The sequence below is a fragment of the Athene noctua genome, chromosome 9 (assembly GCF_965140245.1).
Source record: "Athene noctua chromosome 9, bAthNoc1.hap1.1, whole genome shotgun sequence".
NCBI lineage: Eukaryota > Metazoa > Chordata > Aves > Strigiformes > Strigidae > Athene > Athene noctua.
The window spans coordinates 11,858,587-11,882,790 of NC_134045.1; the positions used below are offsets into that span (position 1 = coordinate 11,858,587).

Sequence of the window (24,204 nt, forward strand, 5' to 3'; positions counted from 1 at the left end):
TTAATTCCTGTGTTCAGTTTTGGGCCCCTCACTACAAAAAGGCCATTGAATGACTCGAGAGTGTCCAGAGAAGGGCAACGGAGCTGGTGCAGGGTCTGGAGCACAGGTCGTACGGGGAGCGGCTGAGGGAACTGGGGGGGTTTAGTCTGGAGAAGAGGAGGCTGAGGGGAGACCTCATCGCCCTCTACAGCTCCCTTGAAAGGAGGGTGCAGAAAGGGAGGATGAGTCTCTTTAACCAAGTAAGAAGCAATAGAACAAAAGGGAATGGCCTCAAGCTGTGCCAGGGAAGGTTTAGACTGGATATTAGGAAGTATTTCTTTACAGAACGGGTTGTTGGGCGTTGGAATGGTCGGATTGACCCAGCACTGAGGGATCTGGTGGAGCTGAGAACAGTCAGTGTGAGGTTAATGGCTGGACTGGATGATCTTCAAGGTCTTTTCCAACCTAGATGATTCTGTGATTCTGTGAGTTTGTGAAGGAAAACAGGAAGTATCCAACAAAAACCTGGGAAGTGCACTTATTAAGCTTTGGGCAGAATGTTCACATCAGTGAACATTTTGGATGTCTTAATTTTCAATGCCCAGTATGAAATGCCTCCAAAATTTCATTAAATGCTGAGCCTTCACCATTATGTCACAGGGACTCCTGTAAAGTAGTTACAGCTGATGCAAGATCTCTAGTTGCTTTATAAAATCTCAGGTCTCCATCTTAAACTGTGCTGCTGTTTCCTGTGGTATTCCCAAGCTGTGGAGTGTTTCAGGGGTGTGGGTGACTCCTGCCCATGCTGAACATCAGTGATGTGGACTTGTGTGTCTACACATTCAGGGTGATTAACTAGCACAGATGCAGGTCTAGCCCTTCATTTCAGGAGTTATGATTGTAGCTGGTGTGTGTCAGAAAACATATTTTCCTGCTAATGAAACAGGGAGTGTTTTATTGTGTGATGTATTTTGGAAGTGATGTTGAACCTCTTCACCAGCTTTTTTGTTCCTTACAACTACTTAAATAATAGTATCCACAAGTGAACATTAAGGCACACTGGTCACCTGAGTCAATCTAGGTTTCAGGGAATGATGATAAGAATATTAAGAAACTGAAACTTTAACTGAAAACTTAAGTGAATTAGTCCCTGGCTAATATTGCAGACTAAGGGGTTTTTTCCTTGCTTTTTAGTAGCAAGAGCTAGAAATTCCTTCACAGTTGTAGCAGCCAAATCTGTTCTGGACCCACTCTGCCCTCCTGGGGAGGGTTGGCCAAGCCCTAGGGCAGCCCCCAGGGGGTCTGTCCCCAGCTGGGGGTGTGTGCGACTTCTCTCCCCTCTATTCACAGCGTCATGTCCCCATGTCTCCGTCATGTCCCCATGTCTCCGAACAGCCCAGGAAAGCTCCTCCTGCTTCCCTGTGAGTTCAGCAGCAGCCATGTGCAACTGAGGGCAAGTTTGAGCTGCAACTGCTTCAGTGTCAAACTTGAGTTTGGGAGGAAGAAACCAATTATCTTTCCCTCTGACTTCTGTGGCTTCTGCTCATTGCCAAGGCTGAGGTAAAGCCAGCAGTGATACCACTTCAAATGCTGGCTTCTCAAATTATATTCGGAAGATTAAGGCAGCTACCAAGGAACCTCTCAGCTCTTGGTTTTATGCCCAAGAGGGAGCAGAAGCATGGTGGAGTTAAGTGTCTCCCTACGGTTACATTCGGTGCTTGTGACAAAAAGTTAGATCACCTGTTTTTTTGCTTCAGCTTCACAGACACTCTTCCCTTCCAAACCTCTGGGGCTTCTTAATTACACTGGTGTATAGACCCAATCTTTCTTTTTTAGATGTGGCACGCTTTTGCCCCTTGTTTCTCTTTGCTCGCTGCCTCGCTTAGTGGGTGGATAGGTGGGCAGGTGAGGATCGAGTGCTTGGGTTAGGGCTCCTGGCTGGCTGTCACTGTGACTGTGCCGCTCCATAAAACCACCTAACACCAGTCCTGAGCAGTGCCAGCCTGGTCATGTTTGGGTACCCCCAGCCAGCGCTGCAGCAAGCAGTGTGTGGTCCCGGCTCCCTTTCTGGCAGTGCCCCCACCCTGTGCTTGCTGTCCGAGGGGACAATTTGACATGCTGTCCTGCTGCCCCAGAGAAGCATCAGTCCAATATAGCAATACCTCTTGGAGTAGGCTTGGCTGTTGCTTTTTCATATGATTGATCCTATGAAAGGTGATGTTTGCTTAAAAAATGAAAAAAGAAAAAAAAAAGGAAAAGAAAGCAAAAGAAAAAGGGGGAATAGTGGTGTGAGTAGCAGTTGCAGGGAGATGTGTCTGTGTCTAAGCTCAAGAGGCTCCATCTCACCAGCCTCTTCCTCACATGGAGGTGCAGCACTCTCAGCTGTGTGGTGGGTCTGTGCAAATAGAGGGGGAGAAACTGAAACCATGACTGCAATAATATAAAGTGCATTTAAGCGCCATCATCTTCACATATATGTTTTCTGTCCCCTTTTCAGTCATTAGGGAGCAAAGCAAATTAATGCCAACAGAGGCTGACTCAAACCTTTGCCCTCATTTAAGGGATTCCAAAACCCGAGGTTTTGTTACGTGCTGGAGCCAGCTGCCCTACAGCAGCTCGAGGACTAGAGCGGTCTCCAGTGTTTAACCAATATGAAAGGCTGTGTGTTGCTAAAATTGCCAATGACCAGTGCTGATCCCATATACTCCTACTTGACTGAATTTATTTCCTTTATGTATTTTTATCAGACTGATTTTTTTTTTCACCTCTCTTACCAAGATAAAATGTAAAGAAATAAAAAACCCCTCAGCATATAAGTAGTAATATAAAAAACTGTCTAAGCAAGAGAACCAAAAAGCAGTCAAGGATAAAATAAAATGAACGCATTCCACATGTCTGTTTTGAGTGAAGTACATGAATTGCTAACTTAGCTTATTTAGTTTTGGAGCAGAAACCTCCCAAATGTATGTAGATTTTGATGTTAAAATGATAGATATATTTGTGTAAGAGTGAAATTGTGTTTAGGATAACTATGTCCAGAGTTTTTCTGTTAAGAGAGATGGGTCAAAATGGGGACAAGATGGTGGTTTACAGAACACAAAATGGTAGGTGAGCCCCTAGGAGAGACCATGTGGGAGCCAAGCATTCCGTTGGGAATAGTACCAGTAATGGCTTCAGTAAGCGTGTAGCTTTGTATCTTGCTTTTCTCTATCATTCTGGAGTTAAATATAATGTGACATGGCCTTTATGCTAACATAGACTTTTTGGGAAAAGTGTAACTGTATCTCAAGTATGATTGCTTCAGTAGAAGTGTCCAAAATCCGTTCTCCTCTGTTAGTAAACTTGCAGACTATCAGGACTGGAGCTGTGCCCTCTGTGGAGTACACATTTGTTTATGGTCTGAACATAAAATCAAAATTTGTCAAGGCACTGCCTGTGTAGATTGTCTTCTCTCCTCTTGATGACACCACATGTCACCACTGACATCAACCTGATAGATAAGCTAGCAAATGCCAGAATTCCTTACTGGACTGGGAAAAAAACAGGGAGAAAAGCATAAAATCAAGAATCTTGTGATGAAAATGTAAATAGTCGATGTAAGTAATCACTGGAGCAGGATCCAGAGCCTGGGCATACAGGTCCCATCTGATCAATAGGGGCTGTGCTCGTGGCTTTGCAGCATGGTTTGGATTTCAGTTGCAGAATTATGTAGAGTTTGTATTTGAATGCAACAGAAAAGGGTTAGATGTTGTTCAGTGCATGGTCTAAATACTTTTCATTAGAAAATAAAGCCCCGTGATTTAAAACTGTTTGGTGACACGGTGACAGAGTAGGCAGGTGAAGATGATCAACTTTTGCCATTAAAAAAAGAATTTCTGCAGTTATCACTTTCAAATGCCCAGTCTGACATTAGTAAAACTGCCACTGATTTCAGTAACAGCAGGATCAGGCACTTTTTTACCCTGCTTGTTGTCAGTTGATCTCTTAGTTATTTTTAAGAATGTAAGAATCAAATGACATTTTATAATTCTTAACAGGCAGAATGTTATAGATATGTCACTTGCGAGTGCTGAGCACCTGGCTCTGACAGCTTTCACATCAGCAAGCTTTAAATGCAGTTATTTATGACTACCATATTACAGAACATGGTTGCACATTATAATAGTATTTTTAAATTCTGAATTCTGAAAAAATTAAGATATTGCTTGGTTCTGAATATGGCTAATATGTTAGTATATTAAGATGACATAAGTTATGCGATTTTCTCTTTATAGGACAGTTCTGTCACAGCCTACATTTCAAAAATGACCTCTACGTTTACAATGGTAATTTTGCACATGCAAGTTGTTGTGAATGTACAAAATTTCAGCTGTGAATGCTTAGCAGCTAGTGATATTTAACCTCTATTAAAATTTCACATGAACTTATGGTTACTTGTTCAGGAGGAAACCGCAAACAAAAATCCCATATTTAGGTTAAAATGTAGGGAAAATCTCTTTACTAAATTTCCACCTTATGAATTATTTTATAGGAAGCAGTAATTTCTTCCTCACCAGTGCAGAAGTCTGTTTTAATACTTAATGTTGTAGTGAACCTAGTTTTCTGATGGCTGTGCTTTCCAATTGGTTTGTTTTAGCAATCACAACGTATTTTTGTTCTTTTTCAGTTGAAGAGGGTGAATCTTCAGATTTTGCTTTGACCTGGGACTCATCAGTGACTCAATCAGGTAAATATTTTAGGTTCTTCTGATTGCAAAAAGTGCCAGAAAGCTGCCAGGCTTTTTACAGGAACTGTATTTTGTATGTCACATTCCTGACGCAAATCCAAGACTACCCACTGCAACACAATTTTTATATCAGTTCCATATGGTCAATAAAATCTATTACATACAGAGACTAATATACTCTTATCCTCCAGAGAGCTATTCTTTCTTCTTGTGGGCATACTGAAATGGGTTGTGATTTCTCCAGTATAACCACTTTGAAGTTTTCTGCAATGGGCACTCTTGCACATTCATTCCAATCTAATTACATAAAAGCTGCTTTAATAGGAATTTTAAACCTCGGTCTCAACTGGAATGTGTGTATTTCTCCTCTTGGAGGAAATCGGAAAGTACTGTCAGGGTTGGAGAATAAAAGTGGTACACTGTCACGGTAGAAAGGAGTAACAGTTGAACCAGCTTTTGGTCTGCTTGATAGTAATAACACTTAAACAATGTGTCTGGTGTTCGTTCATCTGTGTTACATTGATTTGAATAAAAAAAGACTCAAGAATCTGATCAGGATAAAACAAGTTTGTTTGTAGTTGTGCAATATGTATTAATATCACAAACATGAGGATAAATATCAGATTATTTTGCATTTAAAGTAACTAGACACATCTTAGTCACTGTTTGTGTCCGGTGTAAAGATGGTTTACTGGCTACTATGTCTTTAACATCTATGAAATGCTCATAAAATTTTTGATTTTGAAGCCAGTAAGTGCATTTCTTGTGCTCTCTATGTACTGGACTGCTTAGAAGCTCGGCAGCAACATGCAAACAGCTTGTAAATGGAGCGGTAGTATGAAAATTAACAATGGTGCTGCATTCCTGGTTAGCATGGGTTTTGTAAGAGTCACTGGGAGACTGGCTCGCAGGAGTTGTTTCTTACCAAAGTCAGCATCAAGCTGGTCTTGAAGGCATAAACTGCTTTTGTGTGGCGCTTTGTGGCATTTCCCTTTGTACCATCTGCACTCTTGGTTGCACTAGGTGCATCTTCTCCGGGCACTACGGCTGTTTTGAATGGTTTGTGTTTGCACTAGTGTTTGATAGCAAATATTGCTGCTGCTGCTGCTGCAAACCCCCAGCCGCGATGTCGAAGGCCCCTTTGTGCCTGGAACTAACGGTGCATGAAAAGAGTGCTCGCCAGCTCTCTTGCTTGACCTTCGTCTCAAACAGCAGTGGAGTGGAGTTACCAGTGTTATCTATCACAAGTCTTGAATTGTATTAAATTTAACACAGGCTGAGATTCAGAACAGTGAGAACAAAAATAATTTCTGTGCAGAGCAGAAGCTAGTTTGGGATTTCTGGATGGTATTGTTGACTATGCTGTAAATAAAAGACAACCTGTGAAAGGCTTTTCCCAAATTATCTGAGTCTCCTCCATTTTTCTTCATTTACTCCCATAATTACAGCTCTCATTCAAGACAGTGGATGTGGGATAAAATGTAATGTATGCAAGATTTATGGCAGCTTAAGGAAAATGTGTGCTAATTGAGGGATTTTCCTCAATACATTTAGTAGCTACAGATGTCAATCGTGCATTTGTATAAAGATGCAATACAATATCCTATCAGGACAGGGTGCAGTGCGTGGGACAGAGGTTGCACGCTGGAGTATGACAGAGGAGCTACATAGAAGAAGCTTAAAAAGCCCCAGTACATGGTGGTGCGGCTGCATGGAGCCACTGGCCTTTGTGTGGTGTGACTCCAAAGCTGTATTCAGTAACTGAAACCAGTCCCTCAGTCCCAGTGTGCGAGACTTTCATTATGTTCTTTTATGATCTTCCTGTTTGCATTAGCTCCAGTAGTGTGATGTTGAAGTTCAATAAAGGGTGAAAAAACATGCTTTGACTTCTCGTTTCATGCCCCTTCCTTCCCTGGACCAAAATGACAAAATTGCCTCCCCTTCCTTGACCCCCCAACAGAAAAAAACCCAAAAGGCCAAACCCAGGACTTGTTAACTCTGAAACATTTGCCAGATGTTTCAAATTAACATATTTCTCTCCCATCTTCTCCTGTATGTGTTGGTACATCTCTGTGTGTGTGCAAACACATACAAAGTGACTTCTGAAAAATTCTCTTGGTGCTCTGCACAGCTGCTGTGGGCTGGGGGAGTGGCGGTCCCAGTGTGGTGTGGTACATAGGGACAGCAAGAGCAGGTAGAATAATTTTTAGGTTTTTTTGAGACTAGCAAAATATTTATATAGGTGCAGTTGTAGGGAGAAAAGGTGCTTTTGCTGCTATATCTTATTTTGTTCATCAAACCAGTAGAAGCTATACTGGAAATTTTCTGTGGGTATGAGTTGAACGTGTAGTCATGGGGCTTGTCCAGGTAGCTGTGACAGCTGTCTGTCCCCAGCTCAGGCGTAGGTATTCACAGGTGCAGGGCAAGACATATCAAACACTGGGGCCCAAGCTCCCTGTCTCATAGTGGGCTTGTCTGCTCCTGAAGAGTACTGAAGGCACACAGCTCATGCATCTCTGACTGGGGCATGGCACTGGGTGAGGGGCTGCTTGGAGCTGCTTAGTGCAGCTCATGAAAATTTGACGGTGGACACATTGGCAACAGAAATTCTGCCCTCGGATGGGTCTGGTTGGTGATGGCTTCGCACAGGGCACTATCCTTTTTCCTATGGCAGAGAATGTGCAAGTTGCTGTCTGCCTTGGCTTAACTTCTTGTTTCTGGTAAAACCCATAAAGGTGAAATGCTCTGCAGGAATCCAACCCTTGGTGTAGTTGCATTGAGGAATTTATTCAAATACTTTAAATACAACTAGAAATAGCTTTATGATTTAAAAAAAATATTTTTTTTAATGACCACAACTGAAAGGCTGTATGTATTAACCTAGGGAATCAGGAAAATGTATAGGGAGGCAGAGGCTGTGCCCTTGCGCCAGAGTAAATAATCTGGATGTCCACCAGCCCTGTTTAACAATGGGCATATAGCGAATTTCCTTCCTCTTCAGGTCTTGTAAACATTTTTTTCCCTAATGCAAAAGGAAGAAAAAAAGCTTTTCCTTTCTTCTCTTATTCTGAGGACTTAGTTTGCTGTTAAATAGCAGGTCAGTAGTGTTTTGCTGTGTAAGAGGCAGAGACATTTTCTGTCCCAGAGGAAGAGCACAGCTGAGTACTCCTTCCCCCTGCTTTTCTCTCTTAACAGCACATGCAGCGCTTGAAGCCCATCCATCTCACTCCAAAAGCGTCAGAGGGTGGGCTGGGCAGGGCTGCTGGGAGGGCAGGCAAGCACCCACCTCTGCTTTAAAAAAGGATTTTCTGCTCCTTCGAAGCCAAGAGAAAATAAGATTCAATATTTGCAAAGCAAGGGTCCAGCCAGACAACGCTGCATTGCTGTTGTAATACATCACGAGAGTATTATCTTGAGGAGCAACAAGGGACGTTTTAAAGAAGTAAAAAGTCTTACTAAATATATAGAGAATTTAAGGCATTTTAAAGACCTATGAAAGCATTTTACATGGGGGTTGCTGGGGAGTTTCTCATTAGCCTGACTGTGAGGCCCCGGGGAATCTTGGCTGAATTGTCTGGGGCAAACAGAGCAGATTCTGTCTTCTCCTTAGGCGCCTGCAGACCTAAAAGCCTGATTTTTTGTGTCTGCTTTTGAGATAACTGAAGGTATCTTATTTTTGTATGCAGCTACAAGTTATGATACTGATCAAGAAAGAATTTGGGAAATAGGGGACTCTGGACCCGTGGCCTGAGTGCTGGGGACAAATGACACTGGCTACGTCTCTGTGAGCATGTGTGTGCAGAACATGGGGGGATCTTTGCAGTGTTTGTGACTGGAAGACCCTCTCCAATGCCGGTGTCCAACATTAGTATCATTCAATTATAACATTCCAGAAATCATGAAAATAAATTATAGGTTGGTGTTCCCGCCTTTCCACAGTAGCTCCAGATTTCCTGTCCCTGCCACCGAGCTCGCTGCAGCAGCTGGGCACGTGTGTGAGGGACGTGTTAACAAAGCTCAGCATGGGGAAAAAAAAACCTCGCAACACCTTAGGGCACAGGCATTTGATGTTTTGCCATTAAGAGTTCTCCCACATGCTTATTTTATACAGTACACAACTTTAGATTTTTAATTGCCTTCTGCAATTTCTTTTAAAGTTTTCCTCCTTAAAGGAGGAAAAGAAGAAAAGGGGAAGCAGCAGCTCTTGAGAAATGAACCACAAAACAGAAGAAAACCACCCTGTGGTCACTCCTTTTCCCTTCTCTTCTGCTTTGCATGGTGTTTCCCAGCTATGTAAATCACAGTTTTCACTTGGTATCTTCAGAGGAGGATCTTGTTGCAGTTTGGAGACTTATTTTCGTTCAGGGCTACCTGAGCCCATACTGGGGCATTTTAATGTTGTCTCTGCTGTTGGGGGCTCTCCCTGCCTGTTCCCGCCCGGCTGTTCCCTGTGCTCTCCTCCACTGTTGGTCTGCGATCCCAGCGCTGCTGCTCTCTGTTCACCAGGTGTTGAGGCTATCTGTTCTCCTCTAATTGTTTTGTAGGATTGGGTTTTAATTTTTGGCTGCCAAAGGAGCAAAATGCATGAGAAAGCTGGAGTCTCGTGAAGCGAATGGAGACTTGCCCCTGCAAGTATTTGTGTGTTAAATTTTCCCCTTTTCTGTTTATTTGCATAAGCCACAGAAAATCTGTTCTTTTTCATCTTTCCCCTTTTGGAGGCATGTTTTGGTCACACAAAGTTTCTTGTCCCCTCAGCCTTCCTCCAGCACCCTGGGCTCGCCTGCCCCGGCACAGTCCCCTGCCTGGTGCCCACCAAGGCCCGCACCCTCACAGGAGCCCGGTCCCCAGGGCTGTCCCTGCTCTCTGCCCATGGCCCCGGCAGCCCCCACAGAGCCCTGCCGCATGACCCCCTGGGCATGGGCTGTGCCAGGCGTAAGTCAGGAAGGCCCAGGTGAGAGACACTGCCCTCCCATAGACCCCAAGCTCTTTTTCTCTATTTCTACATGTATTGTATTTTGTCTGATTTAACTTCTAAATGGAAGAAAGCTGACCCCGCACCCCCCCACACACACACACTGAGCACCCTCAACTTGAGATTCTGGGATATCTGCTGCAGAGCATTGAAAAGGTCAGTTGCAATTCAGTGGGCATTAGAAACCTGTTATCTTGCAAGTACTCTGAAATTATCTGTCCTGAGTGCCTTCACAAGCTCAGACATCTTCTAAAAGTTGATTTAATTAGTAAATCAATATGAGAAGATTGTGATTACAGTGCATAAGGATTTCTAAAGAAATAAACCTTTGAACTTAACAAAGAACATAAGAAACTTTGATAACTTTTAGTTGAATATTTTTTCAATATGCTATGAAATGTTTGATCTCAACTGGTTGGCATTCTTACACTGGTTTTAAAAACAGCATCCATGTCTCTGTATGGACCTACAGCATGCAGGTCAGTCAGTATAGTCTGAGGTTCTCAAAATTTTAAATATCTTCTGTGGAAGCAGCCAAAACCTAAATAGATGCAAACTAGAGATAAAACTGGGGAGGTTTGTAGCTCTGGCTGCTACATTTCTCATTTATGCTAAGTTGAACTTTTATTTTCCTTGGTCATGTGTGGGTTTTTATGACGTAACACAATTATGTGTCCTTTCAGAAGAGAGAAAAAAATTAATTCTCTTTTCCTAATTATAAAACTTAATTTTTAACTTTGATCTTTTACTTAAATACAGGGGTTTTTTTTAAAGTGCTTCTGATAGTGTTTTCACAAACAGAAGGTGAAGTAATAGAAAGTACATAGTACTCAGATAATGTGGTGGTGGGTGAGCATCCAATGTTAAGATTTTTGGAGCTGGGATAATGTAAAATGAAACAATACAAGTAATTATAAACCCTTCCCAGATTACTCTGTTTGTAGGAGCTCATGGCACAACTCTGCATCTGCAGAGCAAGTCTCTGCTCCCAGTGCTCCTGGGCTGGCGGGAATGAGGACGTGATGCTGCTGGAGGAAGATGTTGGCTGGGGTGACAGGTGTCCCTGGGGGATCCCCAAGGTCCAACTCACATCTTGTGGCTCTGGCACCTTTAGGGGAAGAAGAGCCATAAAGAATGAGATTCCTCGTTGTGTGTGGTGGAGCACAGCTCAGCACTGACACGTGCATTTGTCATGGAAACAACCGCCCCGCAAATCTGCCGAGGCATCTCTGGTGGTGTGGTGCCATAGGTGTTCCCCTCTTGTTTGGGGAGGGAATCTCCGTCAAGAAGGAGCAAACTTCAGATGTGAACACAGCATGGGTGTCAGTATTTAAATTAGAAGCACACACCTGTGTATTACAGCATTTCCTAGAAAATACTTACTATTAAAAATGATAATTGGGAAAATTACAGCAATAGCACAGAGGAGGAGAATTAATTTCCATGGTAAAAGAGACGAGGAAAGAAAAGCTTATTTCAAAGTGAGCTATTGAGTGCTCCCCCTACCCCATCAGCTGCTGGTTCCCAGGCTTTTTAAAGAAACTGTCTGCTGTAAAGCCAGGCTGCTTAAGAGAAGCCTAGCAAGCATGTTGTATGGCAGCGTGTCACTGGCGTTGCTGAGCACCTAAAGCCAGCCCTGCTAAATTGCTACAGGCAACATCTGTAAAGGGAAGGATTTCTGCAGGCTGTGGGGTTGCAGCCCCTGCCTGGCCGTGGTGGCGAGTGGCTCTGGACCTGTGTGCACTGGGATGCTGACAGTGCATCAGGACTGGTGATGGGCAGCAAGGTTGCAGTCAAATCTGGGAGTATCTCTGGGGGCATCAGGTTAACCTCATCTGAAGTCTTACGAGTGTGGTGTATTTGCTGGCACAAGACTGCTATGGTTTGGGGGATGTTCCCATAGGGTCTTCTGACAGGGATATCTTGCCAGAAATGCAAATACACCATCAGCATGGACAGTTGCACACGTGAGCATGTCCTTCTGGGGCTGGCAGAGGACATCCTCCATGGGGTCATGTCACCATCTTGCCAGCAGTGGGTTTTTTTTCCCTGTGACAAATTTGCTTTTTGTTTAAAGGTGTGGCTGTTGGCGCTTTATCTGTTGGGAGACTGTAACACTGTGTTTCATTTCCTTGCACTGATTGGAGGAAGTCGTTCACCTTCATGGGTGGACCCTCGGGCACAGCCTTCCTGGCTCTCCATCCCTTGCTGCGCTCAGGTCTCCCATGGGTGTGAACACCCCAGTGAAGGATGCTGCCATTGAGCCGGAGGGAGTGCTGGAGAGAAACAAGGCATAGCATAGCACCTTCCCATCTTCTTCACACTCCTGCTCTCCTTTCCTGGGTTTCTTTCCAGTGATTCTGCCTTGTCCTCTCTTGCTGCCCAAGGGCTGTGAGTAGATGAATGCTTTCTCTGTTTCTAGATTAAAATATATCTGTTGTTTACAATAACCTTCAGGGGCATAACTAGCAGTAATGGGCTAAAGTAAAGCAAAAGAGATGCTAGGCTGAATATCGGGAAACATTTCCCAGTAGTGGGATCTAATAGACTCTGGTATTATCTCCCATCACTTTGGTCATTTTCAAACCGAACCTGACAAAGCACTTGAAAATACACAGTAGGAATGGTCTTACATTAGCAGAGGGATGGATAAGATCACCTGATAAATCCTCCTCATCTCTAATTTATCCAGTTCTGCTGCACTCTGGATCTGATAATCTCCTGCAGATTTGAGGACAGAAGCAGATTGAATGGTCAGGAGAATTGTGCTTTCTAGAGCCTACTTCAGTAAATATTTTTATGTAGGATCTCAAAGCACTTTACAAATGCTAATTAAACCTCCCCGTCTAGTAGAAAGTCTTGGTTGTACCCCGTGTCCATACCGCTTTTTTCCACATCATGCAGCATGCACCGTGCTGCAGGTCAACCTTCCCAGAGGGCTCTGGCTTTGTGACTCACGGGCACTTGCCAGCCCATCTTGCTTTGAGTCCTTTCTGCGGGTCAGTGGCTTTGCTTTTCCAGGTCTGCTTTGGCTGGCTGGCAGGAGCGAGGGAAACTGTAGGAAGTGACTGCGATGGGTTTTGCCTTCGTGAAATCAGACAGCTGAAGAGTTGAAGGAGTTTCCTGGTGAACAATTTCTTTGGTTTTCACAGAGACCTCTGTTCTCCTTCAACTAGTTTGCACACTGCAGTTGTAACTGGTAGCTCAAAGCTGCCAGCCTGAGTAAGTGTAAAACAGGAATAACAGAATATATTATGTTGGCCTGTTTCTTAAATGAGAAAAATCAATAAAAAAATAATGCCACAGTGGTGGATCCCCAGTAATAATTCTTCCTGAGGAAAAAACAAGTTGTGCCAGTCATGAGAATGGGATTTTATAAACAAGGTTGTAAAAGAAGAAAAACAAATTGAATAAACAAACTCTACTGCTTTGTTTTCTGAGCTGAGTAAGGATGTTGATATGAAACTCTGTAGTGAAAAGAACTGCATGAATTTATGAATTGCCCAAATAATCTTTGCTTATTTAGTACAGGAAACTAGAATCATTTGGGTTGGAAGGGACCTCTAGTGGGTCTTACTCAATATTGACCTGACTTGTAAAAGTTTTTGTAACCGTTACTGCCCTATTTTTGGTTAAATTGTCTTGAGCTGTTAAGCTTATTGTAGACGAAGAGTACAAGTATGCTTATTGTAGTATAAGAATGTGAAGAAAACAGAAATTAAGGCCAAATACTCATGAAAAACAGGTTTTTTTTAAAATTAATATAGCCTAAAATTTCCCATTATAGAGATACATTTGTATTTCTGTCATTTACTATCTAAAGTAACCTTTTTCTGATCTCACTACAAGGAATTCCAATGTCATTGTCAAAATAAACTGAGCTTATCTTGTAATCTTGTATTTGTTGTGTATAAATTCAAATGAGAAAACTGTTAAATGGGACCATTTATAATGAGATTTGAGATACCCTATGGCTCTCACTTGGAGACAAGTGACCTTTGTCTTTTTTGGGGCTGAGTAACAGTGCGATGAAGATTTAATAGATGTGTGCAGAGACCTGGCAATAGATTGGGGTGTGCATGGAAGAGGTGCTTAATACATCTTGCTCTACATATTTTTGAATTCAGCACACTTGAGACTGAAGTGCTTGTTTGTGTTTTTTACTCACCATGCCTCCTTTCTCCCTTGAATGTCTTTGGTGTTTGTTAGAAATTATTAGACAGTCACAAAACACTAAAGAGAAAGGAAAAAACCTGCACACTTCGCTTGGAAACACTGTCTGTGTTGCATAAAGCTCTGACAAGATCAAGCCTCTAATTAAATTATCTGGCACGTGGACAATTCTGTTCCGAGATCTGCTGAGCTAATGTGTAGCCATTAGCTCATACAGCCACCAAATCAGAAGTACCAAAGAGACAATTTACATAGGGCCACAGCGTGTTTTAAAAAATTCTGGTGAGTTGTGAAGCCTGTAATGTTAATTGCCAGTTAGCACATTGTAATTGCTGTAATTATTTGCAAGTAAAATGATGTAAGGGACCTAACATTGTACTTTTCTTAATACTTCACATGTTGGTGATCCACTAAATCTCCCACTTAGAGTTTTGCTGGTTATTCTAAGAGCTCGACAGCCACTTGCTGAAGTCTGATCTCATCCACAAGCTTGCTGTTCTGCCTGTTGTCTTTAACACTGAGCGGTGGGTCTCTAAAGTCTTTATTAAAAAGAAGTGCAATAAAATAATAAATGTGAATGTCTGCTGCTGACCAGCAAAAGCATAGCCAGCCCTGCAGCCGGCCACACTGGAGCCCAGCTGGGAGAGAGCCCTCAGCATAAATTGCCAGCCTATTGCCTCCCACCGCCACGCCGCGGAAGTGGGCCAAAAGCTCCTCCGTATGGGATTAAAGGGATGTGTAATAGATTAAAGATCAAAAATGTTAATTAAGAAATGGTCTTTTCTAATAAGATGCCTTCAAGGGCACGGTACCAAAAATGAGGCAATATCTCATTTTGGCAATAGTGCTGGGGCTGTAATGAAGCTGGAGCATGGGGGTAAGGGGAGAAGGAAGGGATGCCTCCTGTTCAAGGCATCTCCTTCAGAACGGGTAAATCAATTAGCAATAAAAATGAAAACGTGTAAATCAGAATGACATTACTCTGAATGCTGCTGAACAATGTGTGGATTTAGATGTACATGGTTTAGTTTGGCGTTTCCTTGAGGATAAGTTGGCAGTTTGTGACTGATAAAGAAGGACTCCTTCAGCGTAGTGGTATTTAAACAGCAGCATGGTAATTTGTCTGAAAATAACTACTCTTCCTGGAAGCTTTGGTGCATTTGAAGTGAATCTGTGCAATATATTTTCCTGATGTAGTTTTCTATATATGGGAAGTTCAGCACCTTTGTTGCTGGATTGAAACTTGTAGTTTCTATCTTTGGGGAAAGGCTTATTTCTGTTCAGAAAAGGGAAGAGCCACAACTCTGAGCTCTCATATTCCAGGCTCCTGCAGCAGGGAGAAGTTTATGTTTTACAAATAAACTGATATGCTAGTGTTACTTCTGAGTTTCAAACCCAAAAGGTGCTTTCGAGAACTGTGAAATTTTATTACATCATTATAAGTAAAGAAAACATGCTTTTTCTTAAACTTGAGCATTCCAGTTAGTGACTCTGCTGTTAACATTTTCTTAGTAAACTCTTCAAAACTCCAAAAGGAAAACTCAGATGTTTAACAGTGCTTTTCCTTGTGGTGGGATGACGGGATTTCACATCCCACTTCATCCCACACTTTCTCCTCTAAACACCTTAACTCTGAAAGCTGCAGTATTTCTGAAGGGAATTATTTGCTACTATAAAATGGAGGGACCCTGTAGGCAAATTTTTTCCCTCTTGGTTGGAAACTTTCGCTTGGATTAAACAACCCACTGGCACGGTGAGGCTCTCTGCATAGCATGTATGGATGTTTTAAGGCTCTGGCTGTTGTTTGAACCAAAGCTAGAGAGAATTTGCTATTTGAGAGAAATATGGTGCGATGGCACTTGCTGGTCGCATGCCTCTGTGTGTGCATGGCGAGTGGGGCTGACTGAAGCAGCCTGACAGAAAAAAGTCCTCTGACAATGGTCTGAAATTTGGATTTGTTGCTCTGGCTGTGTATATTTAATCTTCATCTGTTGTGTAAATCTTTAGCAGAAAAGAGCATTTGGAGGAGATCAGTGAGTGAAAGACAGTGGCTCTGCGCTACCTGCTCACCTGCAGCCCCCAAATGAAGTGGGGAAGCGGAGTGTGGCGTCCATGTCCTTGAGAGGAGGAGCGGTGGTTTTCCCTGGGTTCTGTTTAATTGAGAGGGGGTATGGAGCCCTTGGAGCTGGGCACAGTGTAGACTTGTGCTTACTGGTATTATTTACCTCGGATGGGGGCTATAGATGACTTAAATTGAATGATGCTAAATTCCTGTGCTCTGATTTTGTCAGATAAGTGAACACAAATAGAGATAGTGGTTGTTTCCATCCACAGAAAGAAAATTGGAGAGCTATTTCTTATCCAAAGACTTGTTGGATGTTTTTGCAGTTCATAAATGTATCATTTTGGCAGACTGTTTAGTTCCACCTTTACTTGTTTTCACTTACGGTTTTTTGTTAGAAGAAATGTGTAACTCAGACTTGAATTAGCCTTCTCCCAAGAAGGGCTGTGTCGAGCCATCCTTGCTGACTCATCAAGGAGGTACAACCATAGCAACAAAAAGATCATTGCCTTTTTCCATACTATGAAGTTTGTTTAAAGACTCAAAGTCATTTTGTACTGGACAATTTTGGAGACAGTGTTCTGAATTGAAGTTTTCCCCTGTGTAATTTTGACTATTCAAAAAAGATGTATATAGTCTGTCATTTTTCTTTCAGATACAGTAGGGAAGACTTCAGTTGTGCATTGTTGATTTAATCAAGTAGGTTATATTTGCACAAAGATGGTCAGTTTAAAATGCCATCATTAATTTGTATAGAATGTGTGTCCCATATAGAAATTGAGATAACTTAAACTTTGGTAGTAGTTCATATTGGGCTCCTTGTGTTTAGCACCCAAGTCCAGATGACCATTTATCCTGTTAAATGAATGAGAAATGTTCCGTGTAAGAAGCATTTGGCTTCTCTTCCTTGATCATATTGAACAAAATACATTTATTGCCAAATTTCCACAGTAACATCCAGGAAGCATATACAAAATCAGCAGGGTTAGCCAGGTATAACTGAGAGCAGCATTTGGTCTATAATCTTATGAAAAAAAGGTTGTGCAGTAAAAAGGTAATTTTTCTGGTCAAGGTGAATTTCATACTGCAATCTTGCACAAGTTAGCTAATAACCAGATTGGTAAAACAGTTTCTGAACAGGATGTTGCAGAAATCTACATTTTTTTTTCTTTTTTTCTGTGTATATTGTGTGTGCAGACAGCTGCAGTGTTGAAGACATGAGGAATATCACTTCTGCAAATGCTCTTTGCATCTCTGGGTTTGTGTTATTACAGCAAGCTTAGATATGTCTGTATAACAGAATTAGATCGTGTTCCATTTTTCCCCCTTACTTCCAAAAAGTGGCGCTGGGTGTTTATGGTGTTTTGTGTGTGAAATTGAAGTAAGAATTGGTGTTGCTCTTCCTTCAAAATGGTTTATAAAAACTGGTGAATTTTTAGGGCTTTTTCATACAGTGAGGTTGTAAACCTGTTGTATTTTAAACGTCTTTCTGAGTTGCAAAGAAACCCACAGATACACCACAGGCGCCGGAAGCATGGTGGAGCCATCAGTGAACTATTAAATGAGAAAACACATCATAAGAGTTAAGTGATTTTTAGCTTGATACTGTAATGAAATATTTTAAAACCGTATCTGGTTAATGAACATTGTGGCCAGACTGCATAATTGGCCGAGGATGTAGGAAGTAGAAGCACTTTAAAAATAGACTCCTAGCTGTGATAGCTGTAAATCAGGTGGAAGGGTCCAACACAATCCTCAAAAGCCCTTTTTCTGCATCAGCCGTGGGGCTGTGGGAGAGGGGCCGTGTGGGGCTGTGTGTGCGGCAGCTGTGCCCGCGTGAGCTGTCGTGTTTGGCTGTTGAAAAAGCTGTTTTGTAGAGCGAAGTTCTCAAGTGTGTGTCACTTGTCAGCAACTAAAAATGCAACTAAAATCCAAGTTCAAGAATATAAGGAAAAAAGTTGGGACAGGCCCCACAACGAAATGTGGCTTTTAAAAATGGATAATTTTGTTATTATTGCTCCTTTTTACCTAGTGCAAAGTACACAGGGAATGGGGCTGCTAAAGAGCATATCAACTAAATTAGGGTTAATTAGAAGTTCTCCCAAATAACTGGTGCTTCATCAGCAACAGAGCAGCGTGTAAATAAACCTAATTTCTCTCCAACTAAACTCTTCACAAGCTTAATTACAACAGCAATAATATCTCCCCCCCCCCCAACCCCGCCTCCCCTTTTTCATTAGTGGGAGCAGGTCATTATGAGCTGTATCTGGTGAGGGTTATCATGAGCAGTCCAGAGCTGTACCTTTCACAGGTGTCCTTCGAGGCTGGGGAAGAAGTGAAGGAACTTTCAGCGTATCTGGAAGAGCCCAATTAAGGTAGTTCATAAGAAACTTGAGAGGTAGAAAGCACTGATGGAGAGGAAAAAAACACCACTGTATTCTAGAGAGAATTTTGTTAATTACATGAAGTGTACCCACTATTTGGATTATTAGCCATCTTGCTTTCTTCTCTTTTATTGCTCATTTGCCACCAAAACTCCATACTTTGGGTTTTATCTGCCCGCCTTTGTTTTATTTGACCATACATTATCTTCACAGTAGGTCCAAGGTCTCTGATCCTCTGATCCTGGTGCTGCGTACCACACTGTTGTCTCCTGTTCTGATGCTCAGGACCTGCCGAATGAGAGGAGCAGCTGAGGGAGACAAGACTTTAAAGTCATTTTAGCTTTAACTCTTTTAAATGTCTTTTCACACTTTCTTTACCACATAGGGCTAGAAGAAAGAAAGCAGGAAGCTGTTAGGAGAAAAAGTGTTATCACTGCTAAAAGGATCACCACACTGGAGGACTGGTGCAGCTCACTTCTTATTCCAGGGATAAATAGTTGAAAACCTCTCGCCAGAAATTGGTTGTCGCAGAGAACGTACAAACCTGGGTGCAGGTTTCAGCTGGTTGCAGAAATGCTCTGCTGAGGGCTCAGTCAGAGGGATTAACTTATTTCATTTGGTGCTTGATTCACTGTCCTCTGTGATTTATTTTTTAATTTTTTTTTACATTTCTAACTCTATTGAAGGCAGTGCATTCCTTATTACGTGGTGTCACGTTTCAGCCGATCCCAAATTAATAAATGAGCAGCAGCAGAATAGCATGCAGCACAATTCTAACAGCATGAGCTGCACAGAAGTATATTTCACTTAGCTCCGATTTAAATACTCTGCTTTGCTCGATTTAATTATGTGAAATTACTGAATTAATGGCTTTGTCAAGTGAAACGTGTAGGACTTCAGAGTTCGGTATTAAGGAAAGAAATTACAAAGGAAATTTGAGGTACATTAATTTTTGCACGCAGGCTCGTTTTAAACGCAAGCTGAAATTTAACTGAGCCCACAGCCCAAAATCACATCATATTTTAAACCCAGGGAAGAGAGAACGAGCAGAAAGTGGCAGGGAACTTTCTGAGTTGTTCTGCTAATTTGGTTTCCTTGCCGGCTTGTATTAATCTCCTCCGTTTATCGGCTGGGCAGGCGAGGTGTTTGTTTGTGCAGCCGGGGCTGGCTGCGGTCGTGCGGAAGGTAATACTTTTTGCAGAATCTGATGCTTCTCTAATAGCTTGGCCACCTGTTAAATACCCTTTCCCATGCTGCATAGTATGACTTTCTTCACTCTTTTCTGGTTGAGAATCCTGTTAAATCAGTTGCCTTTTTCCACATTCATTAGCTGGATTCTTTTGCTGTGGTCTGAATACCTGCACCAAGACATCATGCCCAGCTTGGTGCTGGTCGTGCAGAGATGCACATGCATAATGAGACCTGAGGGTAATGTTTCTGAAAGCTTGTAAGCCCCTCTCTTCTGAAGCCATTTAGACACATAGGTGCCTAACTCTCATTAATTTCCAGTTTCATGGGGTTTTGCTACAGTCCGTTGCCACACAGTGGGTATTTGGCTCCTAAATCACTTGGGCTGCCTACCGATGTCCCTCCCAGCTCCAGCTGGAGCAGGGTAAGATACTGTTTTCCCAATTTCTGCTCGCTTTGCAGGCACTGCCCAGTTTGGAGGGCTCCCGTGCAGCAGAGGCATGAGCCTCTGCCAGGAGTAACTGGTAGTAGAGAGACATGAGCATATATTTGGGAAAATGTGTTTTTTTCCTCAGGTGCATTTGAAGAACCTTTTTTCCAAAGCCAACCAGATTTGTAGAGAAAATGTCAGTGAGCTTTTTTCCTCCAAGATGATGTTTGGTATTTGGTCAGACCATAAGCCCCAAAACTAGGTTATGGTCCAGGTCCAACCCTGTTATAAACAATAATTTTACCTAAGAAGCTAACTCCATGAACACAGCCCCACAGAAACCTCGCAGGTCTTTAATCACAGTTTTGAAGACTTCCGGGCACAGTTATCACAGAAGCAGGTCCCTTCCATGCTCCTTCAGCCATACGATTGTCATTCCCACTGGAAAATGATCCAGGCAGGTTTGGAGCAAACCAAGACCCATGAGAAGGTCAGTGAAATAATTATTGCTTTCTCTAATTTGCCTATGTGTGTTTTTCTTCCTGCCCCAGTATGTTTTTCCGTCTTGCTCCATCTTTTCCCTCTGTATTGATTCCACCCCTTGGTTCCTGACAGTTGGCGGAGTGCTATGGCTCTTTCCTTCTCAGTCCTAATGTTTTGGGGTTTTTTTAAATATAAAAAGATGAATGCAAATGCTGCTTATAGGACTCTGTAGATTTGGGTTGTGAAAGGCATTAATCTTCAGCATAGTTTTTAAACAAATCCATATTTAAAGCATGGAAAAAGTGAATTTTAAACAGAAATATATTCAGGGTATTTTGTATTAAGGCCTCCCTTGCTCTGCTTTCCTGTTACGTCTTGCTCCGGTGTGCATACACTGTGGGCTGTTACACACCAGGGATGTGAATCTTCTGGCGGCCAGAACATACCTGCAGAAAGGAAAATTCAAAGTCCTGGACCTTACAGAAAAACAATAAAGGAATCTGAATTTTGAATTAGGTAAAGGGGGATTCAGACACTTAAATACATAGTCACATTTGTCATGGTAAATTACATCATCTGTAATTTTTCTTTTTAAAAAAATCAACAGGTTTATTTTAATAAACAGATCCAGCATCTGCTATTTTGAGCAGAACCAGTCAGTGCCTTATTTTTGCATTTGATCTGCATCTGGAATAAGAAACCACATGTGAATTTCACTAAGCCTTCCGAATTTTCTGTCTGTTCAGGGAGCTATAGATTTAAGTTTTACAGATATCTGGCTTTACTTAAAAAAAAAAAAAAATTCACAGTTTCCTTAAAAGAAAAAAAAAAAATTAAAAATATTTTGTCATGCCTATGAATTAAAATGTATTTAAGATGTCCTGTGTTACATGTGAGTGGGATTCCATGGAACTGCTGGAAACAGAGACTTGAATAATAATAAGTTGAGCATTATTAAAATATTTATATAACTAAATAAAATTAAAGTGCCATTTTTGTGCTGAAAATTTATATGGATTTTATTCAGTATGATGGTCAGTATTACTTAACAGTTGCATGTCAAAGGGTGAAAGTAGATTTTTATGAAGTACACTTCACTTTGAAGTTAATACTTACTGCATACTAATTTCCTTGTAGATACAAATGAATTTTAGATTGGTTTTGATTTGAACCTTGTTGTTGGAACTGAAGGTGGTAGTTAACTCCCATTCAGATGGACCTTAAGAATCTGGAAGTGGACAATAACATCTTATTTCCTGACACAGATAATCTGTTGCACGACTATTACCTGTCTTGGATAAGCGGATGAGAGTTTTCTGTGAGTGATAGCCGAGAAGTTTGGATAGCTGTGTGCAAACACACTATTTGATTTGAATGCCGCAGAGATCTACAAAGCAAATTGCTGTTTGACATCGGAAGAAGTGTGAGGTGTTGATATTGTGAAAAAGCAGTGGTAACTGTTGTTGGCACTTGCATGTGGAACATCCTCGGTAGCAAAGAGAGCAGAAGCGAGCCACGGTAGAAGTGAGATGTCCCTTCCAGGAGTGTGCCTTTCTGTTCTGGTACAGGGGTGCTTGCCGGGTCAGATGCACGCTGGAGAGGTGCCTTCTTCCTTCGCTCCTCCATCTGTTAATGAACTGCTGGGCCCCGCTGTCGCCACAGCCCACTGTAGTCCACCAAAAGCTTCCCTCGCCCTGGGTTTTGAGCCCGTCCTTTCCAAGGAGGAGGCCCCAGCGTACAAGACGGGTGCTGCTCTCCTTGCAGGGGAACGGGGTGTCTGCTCCCCAGAGGGGCAGGAGGGCACCCTGGAGGGGCCGAGCTTGGTAACCCGCAGTGTCCTGCAGATGGGCAGTGCTTCGGTGTTTCAGGAACCGAGCAGTTGGCATGCTCTGGGCTGCTCCGCTCTCTGCCTTTTGTTGCAGTCTCTAAAATTCACTTACAGTGCTTTTTGTGGCAGGGAAGCGTTTACATCCCATATTTATACCATTACACTGGTTGCCAAACACTGAAGAGCTGATAAACACTATGTACTGTTAATACTATAAAGTACAATCCCACTGCTGCTTGCATGCAAATAAATAATAATAACTTAGCTTTTTGTCCGCTTTTCGGTGTAGAAATGCATTTGTCGCATAACACAGTAACATCTAAATCATTTTAGTAAAAGCACTAGAAAGGCTGAAACATTACCTGCAGGTATGGTTAAGAAGAAGTTTTACTGTTTGGTGGTGGTTTTGTGATTTTCTTATCTGATTTTTTTTTAAAAAACACTTTTAAAGTGATGTGATGCTTAAACACTATTGCTGGGTTTTGCTTTTTTACCTTTTTAATTTCACTGAGTTATTTTGCCTTCCTAAAGACTGAGGGCTTAGCCTACAGGATAAAAGTTACTATGGAAATATTCATTAAATCTTTTCTTGTAGCTGTTACAGACACAGATATGTTTTTAATGGGCCTGGTCAGTTTTGAGGCCATTATTTTTGTTACTAGCCATAAATCATTAGCAAGTATTTTTAGTGTCATCAGTGAAAGGTTAATAGAATCCCATAATTTTCAGCTACATCTTTTTGATTAGCTGCTCAGAAATTTCCTTAAAAAGGGGGTGTAAATTGTTCCACACTGAAAATTGGAGACTGTGTCCAATTTGTGCATAAATTGAAATTGTCTTTCTAATAGACTCTTTGGAAGGTGTGGGGTTGCCTTCAAGGTAATGATTTAAACATAAACTGACCCTTGATGAGGGAGCTGGAGTTTCAGTTTAATGTGTTTCCGCAGTTTTCCTTTGCCTTCAGTGCCTTCAAATTCCGACAAATAATTCCTTCATAACAAGTGCCTTTTCAGAAGATGTATGCTGCTGACAGTTAATATAAAATTATTGCCCCTGAATGCATTTTTGTAATTACTTCCCAGAGAACTGTCTTTGTGTTAGAAGACATTTCACACTTTAGTAACATAAGTGTTTGGGGAGAACATGAGTAATAATTACAAGCAGTCTTTCAGTGAAAATAAACCTAAAAATTATAAAAAAAGCTAATGTTAAAGTTGGTTAGAGACAGTGAGGAATTTATTTAGCACGTTACGCCTGTCTGTATATTTTCCAAGTTTAATAACCCTTCAGTAACTAAACTTAAAAAAAGCAATAAAGAGTAGAGAAACTGCTTTCTAATTTTTAAGCAATAATGAAACTAAAAATTGATTAAAAGTGACATGCTACTAGAGACAGAATAAAGAAACTTAATCTGAATACTCCTATAGGAGATTTCTGCTATAATGGAAAATGAAATGGCTCACAGTTTGATCAAGAAAAAAATTAGCAGCATTTAATAAAAGGTTTCTCTAGCCTGTTGACTAAAGGATACTACAGAAGTCTTGAAATCCAAGAAAACCAGGGTTGCATGGTGAGTTTGGGTATGAGAGTGTGATGCAAAAATCATTGACTGAGCAAAGCCAGTGGGTTTCAGGTCAGATTCGACATTTAAAAACCCCCTTGTTTAGAGAAAATGGGGCCTGGTCTGTACATATAAATATACTTACGTTCTGGTAGTTACTATGTGCATACCAGCGGTGGGGCTGGATTTGCATGGAGGCAGAACAACGCAGGGTGAAGTCTTGCTTTCACTGGAGAAAACAGGGCAATTATACCATATTTATGTAGATATATGTGTGGTATATCTCTATACCATATAGAGATAACCATATATAGATAGAAGTGGGCTCAGGTGAAAGCAAGGCACCGCAAGGCAACAAGTTACACACATTATCTGTTCGGTGATCTCTGTGACTGTGCTACAGCAAAGGAAGGTGCAG

At 41.8% G+C, this 24,204-nt stretch overlaps 1 protein-coding gene across 3 annotated transcripts in view; it reads left to right on the plus strand.

Moving 5' to 3' along the window:
* ZNF423 (zinc finger protein 423) overlaps positions 1-24,204 on the plus strand; it is a 235,233-nt gene that overhangs the window by 38,674 nt on the left and 172,355 nt on the right. For all 3 annotated transcript variants that reach the window (XR_012634219.1, XM_074913536.1, XM_074913537.1), the window contains exon 2: positions 4,646-4,705. Coding sequence is in view for 2 of the 3 variants with exons in the window: in XM_074913536.1 (XP_074769637.1) it covers positions 4,646-4,705 (60 nt within the window). In the remaining variant the exon portion in view is untranslated. The remainder of the gene's footprint in view (positions 1-4,645; positions 4,706-24,204) is intronic.